Here is a 15,947-nt window from a genome sequence, read left to right on the forward strand (position 1 = left end):
TAATAGGCAAATTCACAGAGACAGAAAGTAGAATAGAGGACTGACGGTAGGAGAGGTTATTATTTAATTGGTAGTTTTATTTGGGATGATCAAAAAGTTCTGGAAACAGATAGCAGTGATGGCTGCACAACACTGTGCATATTCTTTTTTTTTTTTTTTTTTTTTTTTACTTTTTTGGTGAATTTTTTATTGTGATAAAATATATGTAACATAATAATTAACATTTTAACCATTTTCAAGTGTACAATTCTGTGGCATTAAGTATATTCACGATGTTGTGCAACCACTGTCACTATCCATTTCCAGAAATTTCTCATCGTCCTAAACGAAAACTCTGTACCCATTAAACAATAATTCCCCCAGTCCCTGGTAACCACTATTCTACTTTCTGTCTCTGTGAATTTGCCTATTCTAGATACTTTATACAAGTGAAAGAACATAATATTTGGCCTTTTGTGTCTGGCTTATTTCACATCGTGTGTATTCTTAATGCCACTGAATTATACATCTAAAAATGGCTAAAATGATAAATATTATGTTACAGACACAGATACACCACAAACCACACATGACAAAATCAAGCTGAACTACATCAAAATCAAGAACTTCTGCTCTTTGCAGGACACTAAGAGACTGAGAGACTGAAAAGACAAGCCATAGATGAAGAAAATACCTGCAAGAGGAAGGTTTGATAAAGGACTGGTATCTGGAATATCACTATTATACAATCAATATATTAAACACTCTATCACAGCTATACACTCAATAGTAAGAAAATAGACATCCCAATTTTAAAAAATGGTCAGACACTTCGAACAGACACCTCAAAGAAGTTAAAGGCAAATAAGCTATGAAAATACACTCAATGCCGTAAGTCATTAGGGAAAAGTCCAGAACCAGATGGTTTCACTGGTAAACGCTACCAAACATTCTAAGAATTAACAATTCTACTCAAACTCTTCCAAAAATAGAAGAGGAAGGAACACTGCCTAACACATTCTATGAAGTCAGAATTATTACCCTGATACCAGAGCCAGACAAAAATACCACAAGAAAACTACTGATCAATATTCCTTGTGAATATAAAATTCTCAAAAAATACTAGCAAACCGAATCCAACAGCACATTAAAAAAGATTATACACATAACCAAGTGGAAATTTATCCCAGGAATGCAGGAATGGTTCAATCATTGTAATATACCACATTAATAAAATAAAGAAACCCACATGATTATCTCAACAGAGGCAGAAAAAGTGTTTGAAAAAACATTATGCCCTTTCATGAAAACACTCAGTAAACTAGGAATAAAACTAGGAATAAAACAGCCAGACAAAAATACCACAAGAAAACTACTGATCAATATTCCTTGTGAATATAAAATTCTCAAAAAAATACTAGCAAAACGAATCCAACAGCGCATTAAAAAAGATTATACACATAACCAAGTGGAAATTTATCCCAGGAATGCAGGAATGGTTCAATCATTGTAATATACCACATTAATAAAAATAAAGGAAAAAAACCCACATGATTATCTCAACAGAGGCAGAAAAAGTGCTTGAAAAAATGTTATGCCCTTTCATGAAAACACTCAGTAAACTAGGAATAAAAGGGGACTTCCTTAACCTGATAGAGGGCATTTATGAAAAAAACCACTGCTAACATCATACTCAGTGGTAAAAGACTGAACATTTTCCCTCAAAGGTCAGGAACAAAGTAAGAAAGACCACTTTCATCATTACTATTCAACACTGTACTGAAGTCCTAGCCAGATCAATGAGGCAAGAAAAAGAAAAAAGGCATCCAAACCGAAGAAAAAAGTAAAACTATCTCCATTTGCAGGTACCTTTTATGTAGAAAATCCCAAAGAAGCCACAAAAAATTACTAAAGATAATAAACAGATTCAGTAAAGTTGCAGGGTACAAGATCAACACACACAAAAATCAGTTATGTTTCTATATACCAGCAATAAACATTCCAAAAGGAAATTAAGGAAACAATTTCATTTACAATAGCATGCAACAGAGTAAAATATCTAGGAATAAATTTAACCAAGAAAGTAAAATACTTGTACACTGCAAAGTACAAAATGTTTCTGAAAGAAATTAAAGAAGACCCAATCACACGGAAAGACATCCCATGTTCTTGGATTGGAAGACTTCAATATTGTTACGATGGTAATGTCTCCAAAGTATTTACAGATTCAATGCAATCTGTATCAAAATTTCAGTGGTCTTTTTTGCAAAAATGGAAAAGCCAAGTGTCAAATTCATACGTAACCCCAAGAGGCCCAAGAAAACCAAAACCATATTAAAAAAACAAACAAAAAACCCCCAAAGTTGGAGGACCCACATATCCTGATTTCAAAACTTTCTACAAAACTACAGTAATCAAAACAGTATGGTACTAGTATAAGGACAGACATAAAGACCAATGGAATAGAATTGAGAGTCCAGAAATAAAACCAACCATACACAGCCAATTGATATTCAACAAGGATGCTAAAGCCACTCCACGGGGGAAAACAATCTCTTCAACAAATGGTGCAGGGACAACAGAACGATCACATGCAGAAGAATGAAGTTAGACCCTACCTCATCCCACACACAAAAATTAACTCAAAATGGGTCAACTATCTAAATATAAGAACTAAAACTATAAAACTAGTACAGGGAAACATAGGGGTAAATCTTCATGACCTCAGATTTGGCGATGGAGTCAGATTTAACACCAAAAGTGTAACAGAAGAAGAAAAGTAGATAACTTGAGCTTCATAAAAATTAAAAATGTCTGTGTATCAAAGAACATTATCAGAATGTGATAAAAACCCAAAGAATGGCTGAAAACATTTGCAGATCACACATCCGGTAAGAGTTTAATACCCAGAATATATTAAAAACTCTTACAACTTAACAATTCAAAAAATAAACATTAAAAAAATGGGCGAAAGATGTATACAGCCATTTCTCCAAAGAAGATACATAAATGGCCAACAGCAGGTGAGATGTTCACCACCACTGTCATTAAGGAAATGCAGATCAAAACCTCAACGTGATACCACTTCACACCCACTTCGATGGCTACCACAAAACAAAAACAGGAAATAACAAGCACTGTTGAGGATGGGGAGAAATAGGAACTCTCCTACATTGCTGGTGGGAATATGTAGAGAAGAGTTTGCCAGGTCCTCAAAAAAGTTAAACACAGAATTACCACATGACCCAGCAATTCCACTCCTAGGCATACGCTCCACAGAACTGGAGACTGGAACGCAAACATGTACACGTCCACGCACGACCACAGCAGCATGAGTCACAGCAGTGAGTAGGCGGAAACAGCCCAGACGTCTACAAACAGATGAGTGGATAAACAAACTGTGGCACAGTGGATCTTCAATATTCGTGCGTTCCCTGTTTCTGTATTCAGCTACTCACTAAAATTACCTATAAACCCAAAATCAGTCCTCGTGGCTTTCATGTCCACTTGCAGACAGGCACCGAGTGGTGAGAAAGCAGCTGGCTGCAGGCTCGTCCCCGGCTGCTGTGAAACAAGCTGCACTCGGCCTTCCCGTGCAGTTCTCACACTGAACGAGTGGCCTTTTCACCATGTATGTAGTGCCATTTTTACCAAATTTTTGTGCTTCTGCCATCTGAAATGGCCCCAAGCACGGTGCTGAAGTGCTGTCTAGGGTTCCCAAGCCCAGGGGGGCTGTGATGTGCCTTACAGAGAAAATATGTCTGCTGGACAAGGTTGGTTCAGGCATGAATGATGGTGCTTGGGCTGTGAGTTCAATGTTAATGAATCAACAGTGTACAGTAAATAAGGAGGCTTCAAACAGAAGCACTCAGGAAACAAGGTTATGTATCCATCAGTTGACAAAACTGTGACCAGAGGCTCGCAGGAACTTAACCCTTTAGGCCCCCTATAGCAACCGTTCAGTTTTCACTAACTCCATGTTCCTGGTGACCTTACAGAGAGCATAACTATTTCGAGTAACGAAAATCAACTGTATATACGTGTGTATCTCCATACAGTGGAATCTTTCATTCAGCCATAAAAAGGAATGAAGTACTGGCACATGCTACAACTTGAATGAACCTTGAAAACACTATGCTAAGTGAAAGAAGCCACACACAAAAAGACACATGTTGTATGATTGGTTTTGTATGAAATATCCAGAATAGGCAAATCCATAGACGGAAAGCAGATTAGAGGCTCCCAGAAGATGAGGGTCGGGGGGACGGGGAGATGAAAAATTTGAAACTAGAGAGGCAGTGGCTGCATAACATTATGAATGCATTAAATGCCACTGAACTGTACGCTGTAAAACGCTTAACTGCACGTTACGTGAATTTCACCTCAATAAAAATTTTATTTTACAATTGTGGCATCATAGAAAGATATTTGGCATTTGTCCTCAGTTCCCGGTCTTGGAATTTCCTGAGTGACGGGGTGACAGGAGCATCTTTTGTTCTAACGAGGCGGCTCTTGGTGGATCCCTAGATGGTTTCAGGATGGGGCTGGTCCCCAGAAAGACAAAGTCTTGATTAGAAGCTCATCCCCCCTCCCGACCTCCAAGCTCCGGGGAGGGGGAGGGCTGGAGGTTGAGTCAGTCAGCAGTGGCCAATGACTGACTGACTCATGCCTACACAACGAAGACTCCATAAAACCCCTAAACACGGGGTTCGGAGACCTCAGGGAGGGCAGGTGAGCGTGGAGGTGCCAGGAGGGCGGTGCATGGAAAGAGAGGCCCCAGAAGCCCACCCCTGCCCACACCGGGCCCCCTGCCTCTCTCCCACCTGGCTGTTCCTGAATTACATCCCATACACTAAACCGGAAACAGGGAGTAAAATGCTGATCGGAGTTTTGTGAGCTGTTCTAGCAAATTCCGAAACCTGAGGGGGTTGTGGGAACCCCCGATGGATAGCTGATCCGTCAGAAGTACAGGAGGCACAGTGCAGATCTGTGGCTGTCATCTGAACTGGGGACAGCCCTGTGGGGCTGACCCCTGACCTGCAGGTCTGCGCTAACTCGAGTGGCTAGTGTCAGAAGCGAACTAAACTGCTGGATACTCCAATGGTGCCTGGAGAATCAGAGCCGGAGGGGAAGTGCTGGGAAGGACACTGTGCATTTGGAGTCAGAAGCACGTGAGTAAAAACCGCTCAATGGACGTCCTCGGTGGCGCAGTGGCTAAAGACTCCACGCTCCCAATGCAGGGGGCCCGGGTTCCACCCCTGGTCAGGGAACTAGGTCCCACATGCTGCAACTAAGAGCCCACGTGTGGCAACTAAAGATCCCACATGCCACAACTAAGACCCAGCGCAGCCACATAAATAAATAAATATTTTAAAAGTATTAAAAAAAAGAAGACACACGGAGATTATACTTTTATTAAGTCAGACAGACCCATCCCCCACACCGCTTCTTTTCTTCGCTTGGGGGAAAGGAGGGCTTTATCTGTAAAAGAACATCCTGCCAACAGGTCAAACGGAACGTGGCCTCAGATAAATTTTAGCGCCAAACACCACATAACACAGAATTTCTCCATTTCACAGCCAGTGCCACTGAGGCTAGAATGCCTCACGCTCACACGAGAAAACATCCCGCGTCTGAGAAAGCGTCCTTTCTGCTCTGGGTGCAGATCCCCCCACTGTCCAGAGAGGCCAAACGTCATCCTGGGGCCTGAAGGCCTCAGAGGCTGCCTGCTCCACTCACCCCGCTCACCCAGGCGGACCCAGCAGTGACATCAACGACACACATGGATGAAGCCCTTACTCTGAGCTGGGTACCGGGCCACACGCTCTACCTTCCATCACTCCAAATCTTCCCAACAGCCTGAGAAGCAGACACAATTAGGAACCCATCTCGTGGACAGAGAAACTGGGGCCAAGAGAAGTGGGCTGTCCACAGCTGCTCCGCCTCTTCTTAGCAGGACAAAGATCAGCTCACCTTACTGACAGCTGAACAGTAAGGCAGGGCTGAAACCCAACGGCAGCCCTTGCCTATGGCAGGGGGGAAAAGTCACCAGCAGACGCTCTCACGATGTCCCTGGTTCACACGCATCCCACGCCTGCAGAAGCTGCTTTTGCCATGAACCGGCACTCACTTTTCCACACACGTCCCTCAACAGGGACCCACATTTAGACAACATCTGTACGACACGATACATAAAACAATACTGTCCCTGTCACCCAGAAGCAAGTAAACAACAGAATTCATGAGGAGCTGCCATCCCGGGTCACGCCTGTCTCAGGTATTGAAGCAATGGGTGCGCACATGTGAACACACGCTCCGCTGGTCCAAACCCCAGCTCCGCCAATCATGGTGCAGCCCTGCCCACACGACTGGGCATGCAGGCGCCCCTTCATCCAGACTGGGGAGATCACCGTCCTCCGGGGCCTGTCCGGGTACTAAGTAATAAGCACCGCTCAGCAGAACGCCTGGCACAGCACACGCACCCCACAGGACCTGTGACGGGACCTGCACCCCTTCCCGCGATGGGCCTTGCAGCGCAGGGCTGCCCGCTACAGCCCTGAGGGCAACGCCTCCACCAGGAACAGAGGATTCTAGTAACGGGATGCAGGGCACAGGAGAGCACCCAGCACTTATCCTGAGAAAGGGCTCACGGGGCCATGCCGGACCCAGCGCCCAACCCTGCAGATACCAAGGCACCCGCGGCTCAGCGCTCCCTCCCAGCGGACTCACTCTGTCTCCCTAACCACCCAGAGGGGCTACAATCAGCATCCTGTTTGCACAGCCTCCCCACGGGGGGGCCCCTGGACTCACCCCAGCACTGGCCCCCCGCCCCACGTGGACGCCCCCTTCTCCACACTCCCGGAGCAGCAGGAGGCCTCCCTGAGCATGGTCCCTAAGCGGCAGGGCGCCAGCCCCCTCAGGGTGCAGTATCCATCCCCCACCCGTGCAGACAGGCTGGGCTCTCCTCTCAACAGTGGCCAGTCACCGGGACTCTCAGGCCTCGATGCCCAGAGAGCCTCAGGATGACCCACAGGCCCCGCCGCCAAATCCCACTGAGCCGCAACCGCTGAGATATCCCTTGGTGCCCAGGGGACCGCGGTGCCAACCTGAGCTCCACCCCAGAGGCCTCTGACGCCACGGGTTCTCAGAACAAGGGGCTCGTTAAGTGAGTGGTGGCACCCTTGGGCCCCCCAGGGGGATGTCCTTCCTGAAAGATGGCAGAGCCGCCCACAGCCAGTCTAGCTGGACTTGTGGAGGAGCACCAGCCAGCCAGCCACCTTGGAGCCAGCGAAGGTCACCGCTGGCTGCTTGGTGGCACCTGTGAGGATCAGCAGAGGCACGCTGCCAGGGAGGCAACTGTTAAATGTTGGTTACTGGGCTTTAAAAAAAAAAAAAAAGCTATGGCCTGAATGTGTCCCCCGCCAATTCCTACGCTGACTCCCACCCCCCACGTGATGGTGCTGGGAGGGGCTTAAGTCACGAGAATGGAGCCCTCGGGAATGGGATTAACACTTCCAGAAAGAGTCCCTAGGCCCCTCACCGCTTCCACTCTGTGAAGGCACAGCAAGAAGCCTGTGACCCAGAGGACGAAGGACAGCCCTCACCCGACCACGCCGGCACCCGATCCCAGACTTCCAGCCATCAGGATGCTGAGCAAACAATTTCTGTTGTTTATGAGCCATCCAGTGTGTAGTATTCTGTTACAGCAGCCTGAACGGATGACTATTTCTATTTTTTTCATTGTAAATGTTTAGAAAATACACATGGAGAGAAATAGTACAAAACCCCGCTGTGATCCTGCCACCCAGATTACCTTTGGTAACATCTTTCATGTATATAATTCCTTTTTTCTATAAATGACACACATATAACTTGCTTTCCTCATTCAACAACATTAAAAGCTCTTTCCCCCAAGGTCGTCAAAGATTCTGTTCAGAAGATGCATAAGTGCATCCAACCAACAGCCCACTGTCAGACACCTAATAACTTCCAGATCTTCGCCCCTCCTCCCGCGAGGTGACAACCCCTCTAGGACAGGCCACAGACTCCGGCCCCGCCCCAGCACGTGGCAGCTGAGCCGGGGACCCCGCCACTTTCAGGACGACTTATGGCGACGGGCCCCGGTGCTCCCCCACCTGCCGCCGCAATGTGCCCGGCTCCCCGGCCCCGCCACCACAGGAGGGATGCGCGCGACGCTCCGCCCGCGGGCGCGCAACATGCAGTCTCTGCTACACATGCCAACATCCACCCGGCGCTTCCGGTCCCACTGGCCCTTGTGTGAGCTGTGCATCCTCCTTACTGCTAACTGGACTCCTACCTTGTTCTTGAAGTACACCTCGATGGGCATGATGAAGCCTGCGTAACCCGACTCCTCCACTTTGTAGGGGGGCTCCTTGCACACTGAAAAGAAAGGGAAAACCGCTGTCAGCACTAGGAGGCCAGCTCCCCCAGCGTGGGAAACCCCAGGCCCCGTTCTATGTCAAAGGGGTCAAGAGGAAGAGAAGCAGCGGAGCAGGAGAAAGGTGACCCCGTGGCGCCAGGGTGGGAGAGCACTGGGGAAGGGGCATGAGACCAGCTACTGCACCACAGCCAGCACCGGCCATGGGCCACACAGGTTCCACCGACTCAGGGCAGCACAGCAGTGCGGCTCAGCGAGGCGCCGGGCCAGGGGGCCCCTGGTCTCCCAGCAGGGCAGGCACTCTGCCGTGCCCTCCTCCTGCCATCGCCCACTCAAACATGGACACTGAGGCCCCGCTTGGGGCCAGGGACATGGACTCCAGGAGATGGAGATGGCCCGGTCCCAGCGGGGGCTCGCCTGGGTTCCACCTCAGCACCTAAGCAAAGCATTCCCAGGTGACGAGTGATGAGAGATGGAGGGGGAGAAAGAAACTAAGAAGAACAGTAAAATAGAGGTAAAACAATCTCCCGCAGTCTCACCCTCGAGGATGAACTGTCAATGTTTTGACAGGTATGCTGTCATCATGCAAGTAATGTGACAATATTGTTCTCCCGCATGCAAGAAAAAAAAACCAGAACAGTACAGATCAAATCCTTGTCCTCCGCCCCTCCCTCTCCCGAGGCAACCAGACCCGGAGATAGGAAAGGATCCTGCCAACTATTAAAAACCTTTACAGACGTATGTCTGTACTGTAATTCTTAAGGGGGCCAAAAATTGCCGGAAAACAGTGCACTGGAACATAATGAAACATGACTTTTTTTTTTTTTTTTTTTTTTAGCTAATTGGGCCTCTCACTGTTGTGGCCTCTCCCGTTGCGGAGCACAAGCTCCGGACGCGCAGGCTCAGCGGCCATGGCTCACAGGCCCAGCTGCTCCGCAGCATGTGGGATCTTCCCGGACCGGGACACGAACCCGTGTCCCCTGCATCGGCAGGCGGACTCTCAACCACTGCGCCACCAGGGAAGCCCGAAACATGACTTTTTAAAAATTAAAACCTTGTAAGATTTTTCTTAAAAAAAAATAATTTAAAATATCATATACCTCAAACATCTCACGTGTCTCATCTATCTGCGCAAACAAAACTGGTGAGGGGGTGGGTTTAGAGTAACTGGGGACCCTCAAGGCCAGGGCTGGCTGGACAGCCTTGCACAGGACCCCGCTCTGCAAACCACAGGGGCGGGGCTCCAGGGAGCTGCGCGGACTGACGGGTAAGCCGGCCCCCGGGGCTCCCCCGGGGGAGCCCCTGCGCCAGCCACCTGCCCTCCAAGCCCAGCTCCCGCTCCCCCCACGCCCCCCCAGGAGGGCTCAGCCTGCACTTCAGGCTCCAGTCCCCACAGCCCGGGGCGCGAGGTGTGCTCAGCTGGACGGACTTCCCTGCCAGGGGCGAGGGGGCCGTCCCAACCCGGCCGGGGGACCCACCGCCCCCGCAGCACAGCCTCCTGGGGGGCAGCAGTAGCCCGGCTGCCTCGGCTGAGCGCCCTGAGTACTGTCACCTGACCTCGGGGCCCGCACAGAGTCACTACTGCTACCAAACGCTGCACTCGCTCATTCGTGCGGTCACTCCACCACTATCCGCATCTGACAGTGTCAGGTGCCCGGCTGACGCCAGAGGCCAAAGGGACACCTCTGGTCCCCAGGAGTAAGCTCAGTCACCTTCAGTCTGACGGTCAGCCCACCTGGAAGTAAGGAGTGCCCCTGCCTGCAGGCTGGGTCAATGGGCGGTGGCCCAGATAGCCTGGGGACACTGTGGGGTTGACCTCGGCCCCAAATCCCTATTCGAGCCAGCTCCTATCCTGCTGCTCCTCAGAGAGCCTCCTGGAGGTGCTGGCTGGGCATGCCCGAGGCAGCCCGCCCCAAGACACCGCCTCGTTCCCTCTGAAGCCCACAGTTCCCGGCGTCGTGCAGGTCAGGGCCCCAGCTGTCCACCGCTCCCCCGAGGCCCCGAGGACGCCTCAGCCCCTCCTGCCCCTACGGCTCGCCCGCCACCAAGCGCTGTGAAGGCCACCTCCAAACATCTCTGGGCTGCACCCCGCTGCCTGGTGCCCTGAGCCTCCGCTCCAGCCCCTCACCAGCCGGCCTGCCTCAGGCTTGCTCCCAGGCATCTTCTGCAGGGGCCGCGGGAAGGACCCCTCTGAATCACAGATGTGTGTCCCCTGATGGCTCCCCACTGCCCTCAGGACCAACTTCCAGCCGCTCCAGGGGGCCTGCACGGCGCTCCATCCCCTCCAGGCTCATCTCTCACCAGCCCTGCCGCGCTGCCCCTCTCAGATCACAGAGCACTTCCTCTGGGACCCCTTCACTGAGCAGCAGCCCCCGCCCCCCATCAAGCTCCAGGCTGGGGCTCCCTCCTCCGGCCCCGAGCGTCCTGTGTCACTTGGTCTCAGGACCCCTCGTGCTTACTGTCTCCATCTTCCTCAATCCTACACGAGCTCCGGTTCACTCAGTGTGACACCCCCAGGGCCAGCACCACGGCCAGATCTTTTGGAAACATTCACTATATATCTGTCAAATACCGCTGAGCAGGCCACATGTCACACCTCTGCCAGGTCATCTACTGAAGTGAGAGGCCTGTCCAGGGACAGGAAGAAATCTGGGCAGGGAGGCCAGGTCACGGCCCGCCTCTCCCCGAGTCTCTCGATCCCGTTTGAGCAGACTAAGGGGGGGTTTCTTCAGCTGCGTGAACCCTGCCCACCTAGTGCCCAAGTCCCCCCACTGTGAGTGGCCTTCAGTCTGCCTCATGTGCCCCGGCCTCACACAGGGCCGGGCACCTGCTTGCTTGCTGAATTAACCTGCATCCAGGAAGGAAAGAGGAAGTAGAGAGGAAGGGTGGCCTGTTCTCGCTGCACAATCCCCCAGCATAGGAGGGAGGGACCGGGGGCCTGCCTGCACGCTCCACCCCAATGTCCATCTCCCCCCGCCCACCCCCAGTCTGAATCCCCTCAGCCATGAAGGCCCGAGTCAGGGCCCCCTCCCGCAGGGACAGCCCTGGCTTCCCTCGGCCTCTGACCCAGGTCACTTACTTCCACTTGTGTCACCTCTGATCTTCATCTCTCTACCAGATGACAAACCCCTTCAGGGAAGGGACCCTGCTTTGCATTTCTCAATCTCTCTCCAAAGGCCTCTCGGAGAATGGGCACTCCCAGGCTGAAAACCACCTTATCCGTTCAGAGACGGGGCACAGGGGCCAGAGTACAGGTTTCCAGACGTGGGAGACCGAGCAGGCACCACCAGCCTGCCTGCCGTCCCACCTGAGGGCCCATGGCAAGCAAAGCGAGGCTAGTAGGAAACCAAATAATGCCGGGAGAGTAACGGGGAGGGAGGCGATGTGAGCAGTCAAGAACTTTCTAGAAGGCAGAAAGTGGGTGAGAGCATGCCGGGCAAGGAAACAGGAAGAGGAAGCTGCAGCCGGGGACATGGCACAGGCGCTGCAAGGGGGGCCTGAGCCCCGGGAGGCCTGGGCTGGGGCGTCCGCAGGCGCAGTGGAGGGTGGGGGTGGGGAGTGGGCGGCTAGGGGTTTTTCTTGGGTTGATGAAAACATTCTGGAATGAGAGAGGTGATGGTTGAGCCACTGTATGAACACACTAGACACGCGGATCGTACACATTAAGGGTGAATTTTATCATGTGTGACTCATACCTCAGTAAAGCAGTTATTTAAAAACAAAAAAAAAGCCAAACAGAGCGGCCGTGACTGGAACAATAGCCCTGGGTATCCCTCCTGCGACCTTCCCCCACCCCACGCCCTGAGTCAGGCCCTTCTCATTCAGGAAACTGGGGGGACCCACGTCCCTAACCAGAAGCCGCTGGTAAAGCGAACCCATCCTGCCCTGAACAGAGCACTCGGTAAGAGTTCCCACTTGGAGGAAAGAGGCCAGAGAAACAGGAATACTTTGGGGCCCACAAGAGAACTTGGGAAAAGGAAAACAAAAACAAAAACCTGGAGTCAACGCCCTCAGATGCAAGACTTGCTCAACAAATGAAAACAAAATACTTTTAAAAAGGAAAATTAGAGAGTAACAAAGGGCTCTTAGACCTTAGTACAAATATAGTACTTATAATTTTTTAATTCAACAGAAAGACCAGAAAATAAAGTCGATGGAATCTCCCAGAATGTACAGCAAAAAGACATTTTTTTTAAAAGGGTGAAAGGTGCAAAAACAACTCAGCAGATTAAACAAATGTCAACAGCAGCTAATATTCATAAAGCACCTACTGTATGCCAGGCAGTATTCTCAGCACTTTATACATTTAACTCGTTTAATCCTCCCAACAACATTGTGAGGCAGATGCAATTGTTCCCATTTTACAGATGAAAAGACTTAAACATAGAGAAGTTATGTATGTAATAAGCATCCTAGAATGCGAAAAAAGAAAGTAAATAGGTGGAAAGAAATTGTCAAAGAAATAGAAGCTAAAATGAAGGACACCGGGACTTCCATGGTGGCCCAGTGGTTAAGACTCCACACTCCCAGCGCAGGGGGCCAAGTTCAATCCCTGGTCAGGGAACTAGATCCCACATGCCACAGCTAAAAGAGCTCACATGTGGCAACAAAGATCCCTCACACAGCAACGAAGATCCAGCATGCCGCAACTAAGACCCAGTACAGCCAAATAATTAAAAAAATATTTTAAAAAATAATAATAAAAAATAAAATAAAATGAAGGACACCAAATGTCTAACATGATGAACAAACACACAACCAAAAAAGACCCCAGAAGCAATGTCATAAAAACCATCTTAAGTCCTTCTAAAGACAAAACAAAAAACTAAAAAACAGGTCATCTGCAACAGAACAAGAACCCAATAGCATCAGACTTCTCAGAAGACAACGAAGCGACACTTTCAAAGCTCTAAGTGATAGTAATTCTCCAACTAGAACGTTACACCCAACTAGACTACCATTCAAGTGTGGGAACAGAACAAGGGCACTTCAAATACACTAGGAGTCAAGGAGTTTATTCCCCACACACCTTTCTTTGGAAATTGCTTCAGTAATTAATCTCCTGGGAAACTTCTTGAGAAACTACTCTAGTAAAACAGGAAAATAAACCAAAACATAAGGGTATTAGGTAAATCCCCCCAGGAGAAAAGTAAAGGAAAGTCCCAGCGTGATGGCTAAAGAGGAGCCAGTTCTGATTAGAGGAGGAAGAGACCAGAATGAAATATCTCAAAGGGGAAAAAACTCCACTGAATAAATGAAATGATGGGGAGGATGGAAAAAAGGCAAAGCACCTTTGATGAAAAAGACACAATGCAAGGATGGGAAGAGAAGCAACGGGCCAAATATGAAGCGAAGTAAACGGGGCCAAATTTTAGCCAAATTTTAACCAAGGATGATAAAAAGAGCCCATCTGACCTTGACATGACCTTCAGCGTTCCCCTTGGAGTGGCCCAGAGTTCAGAGAGGATCCCGACCAGCCCGACAATGGAGAGAGTCACTACAGTCAGTGCCCTTTGCCAGCTACCAACTTCTAGACTTAATCTCTAATCCTGGAGCGGAGCAACCTTAACGAAGTCAAATGTAGCTCCCAGAAGGAGGGACGTAAGGTTCAAGGAAGACGGGGTGCTCCTGCCCTTCTCTTCCTAGATGGAAAGTCAGGAGACCTTGGCCAAAGTTGACAGCATTGAAGAATGCATTCGTTCTCTCAACGAATACTTAGTAAGCACCTAAGTATTACTTAGGATGCAGCAGCAAACTATATGGCCAGACACAAACCCCTCACTTGTCGGGGATGAAAGGGGGAGAAGCTTAGGAGAAAGTCTAACCCTTCACGCTAGTAAGTTAATAAACAAATTTTAACGTGGAAAATCTAGAGATAAGAAGCAAATCTGCTTCTACTGCTTTAAGGTGTTAAGGAAGGACACGACCCAGAAGGTCTAGAAATGTTGCCCCTGGGGTGACACCACCGCTGGTGAGTTGGGAGGTGGGAACATCCCACCTGGCTCATCTCTGCTGGGTCTGTTACGGGTGTATATTTTGGTGTAAAAGATACTTTTTAAGCACATAAAGTATAATTTCAGAGGCTGGAGCCCTATAAGAAATTCACTGGCTGCTTCACCTGATCTGTTTTTCACTGACCACTAAGCAAATGGTGAGTGAGCATTTACCATTCGATACACGTGACGCAGCTGCCCTCTGTGTACAGGCCGCACAGACTTTGCAAACATGCACGATTCACCTACTGAAACTCTGTCTGCAAAATGACACTTCAAAAGAGTGCGCTTCACTCAAAACCCATTTTTCAGACATCGGGAGCTCAGAGAATGTGCCGCTTCCTTGTGACCACAAATAGGTGACTGGGCCTCTCGGGACCTCAGCTTCCGCATCTAGATATGGGAGGGGATCCTGGGGGGCTCCCTGCATCACACAGCACAGAGCGAGGGCAGGACAAACATAGGCCGCTCTGTTACTTCTAGCGGCTGCTTGGTTAAGGACCGGAGGGGAGGAAGATGAAACAAGCAGCTGAAAGGTAGATAGGAGTCACCACCTGGGGCCCCTCCTGGAGAGAAAGGGAGGGACGGGAGAGGGCGGTGGTGAAGGAACTGCAGTGGCAGCTGTCTGGGAAAGCAGGCACCTGGGCCAGGAGGGGGCAGCCCGGCTTCTGCTCTGCGTCCCGGCACAGCGACCACGGGCTCCCCCAGAATGAACAGGCATGACCAAGCGCCAAGAAAAACAGGCATATTCAGCCCACAGCGCATAGACTCCTGCTTTAAAGCACAGGCAGCTTACCTGGCCCCAAGCTTGCCTCCCCATCTGTAAAAGAGGGTCGCAGGGTGAACGAAAAGAGCTTGTGAGCAGGACATGCCTGATGAGTGGCATGTATTACTATCATTATTATTAGCAGGTGCTTTACAGATACCTGATGTTGTCAGGAACCAGGTGGGCTCTCTCCAAGAGGCTCAGAGACGAAAAAAGGAAAAAGGGAGAGAAGCTGAAGACTCAGGAAAGGAGAAATGAAGGAAAAGGAACAGCGGAAAGCTGATGGAAGAATCCAGAAGAAAAAGAATCTCGAGCTGCTTCTGAACCAGGAGTTTCTACTCCTGTAACACATGTCACTTCCCCACTGGACAGTAAGACACCTGCCGGCCCAGGCCCCCAGCGGGTCCCGGGACGGGCTCCTGCTTCCACTCGAGGCTCCATGCTGTCACAGCGTGACCCCCGGCCCCCTGGCCCACCTACTGCGGGTAGAGGGGGCAGCAGCCCAGCAACGGCTCTCCCAGCCCTGAAGCCCTTTCCGAGCACAGAGTCCTTTGTTCCTTTATCAACGCGTCCATTCGAGAACTATTTACAAGACCCCTGTGAAGGGCTGGGCTTCACATGGGAACCGAATGGTAAAAACAGGAGGCAGGGCCCGGCCCCCATAGAGCTCCCAAGATCACCTCCAACTTCGCTCCAAATTCCCCAGGAAGTGGTCTCTGATCGGGCGCCCTGGGTGAGTTCTCGGCTCTCTGCCCTGTCAGACAGCCGGGTCGCATGTCACCCTGTACTTCGCAGATGGCCAGGCGCTCTG

General features: G+C 50.0%; 1 protein-coding gene across 1 annotated transcript in view; it reads right to left on the reverse strand.

The window, feature by feature from the left end:
- Positions 1-15,947, reverse strand: part of MLLT1 (MLLT1 super elongation complex subunit) — a gene marked incomplete at both ends in the record, with an annotated part of 52,941 nt that overhangs the window by 36,117 nt on the left and 877 nt on the right. The window contains one exon of the mRNA XM_079701476.1: positions 8,297-8,379. Within this exon, the coding sequence (XP_079557602.1) occupies positions 8,297-8,379 (83 nt within the window). The remainder of the gene's footprint in view (positions 1-8,296; positions 8,380-15,947) is intronic.

Source organism: Hyperoodon ampullatus (assembly GCF_949752795.1).
Source record: "Hyperoodon ampullatus genome assembly, chromosome: 4".
Taxonomy (NCBI): Eukaryota; Metazoa; Chordata; class Mammalia; order Artiodactyla; family Ziphiidae; genus Hyperoodon; species Hyperoodon ampullatus.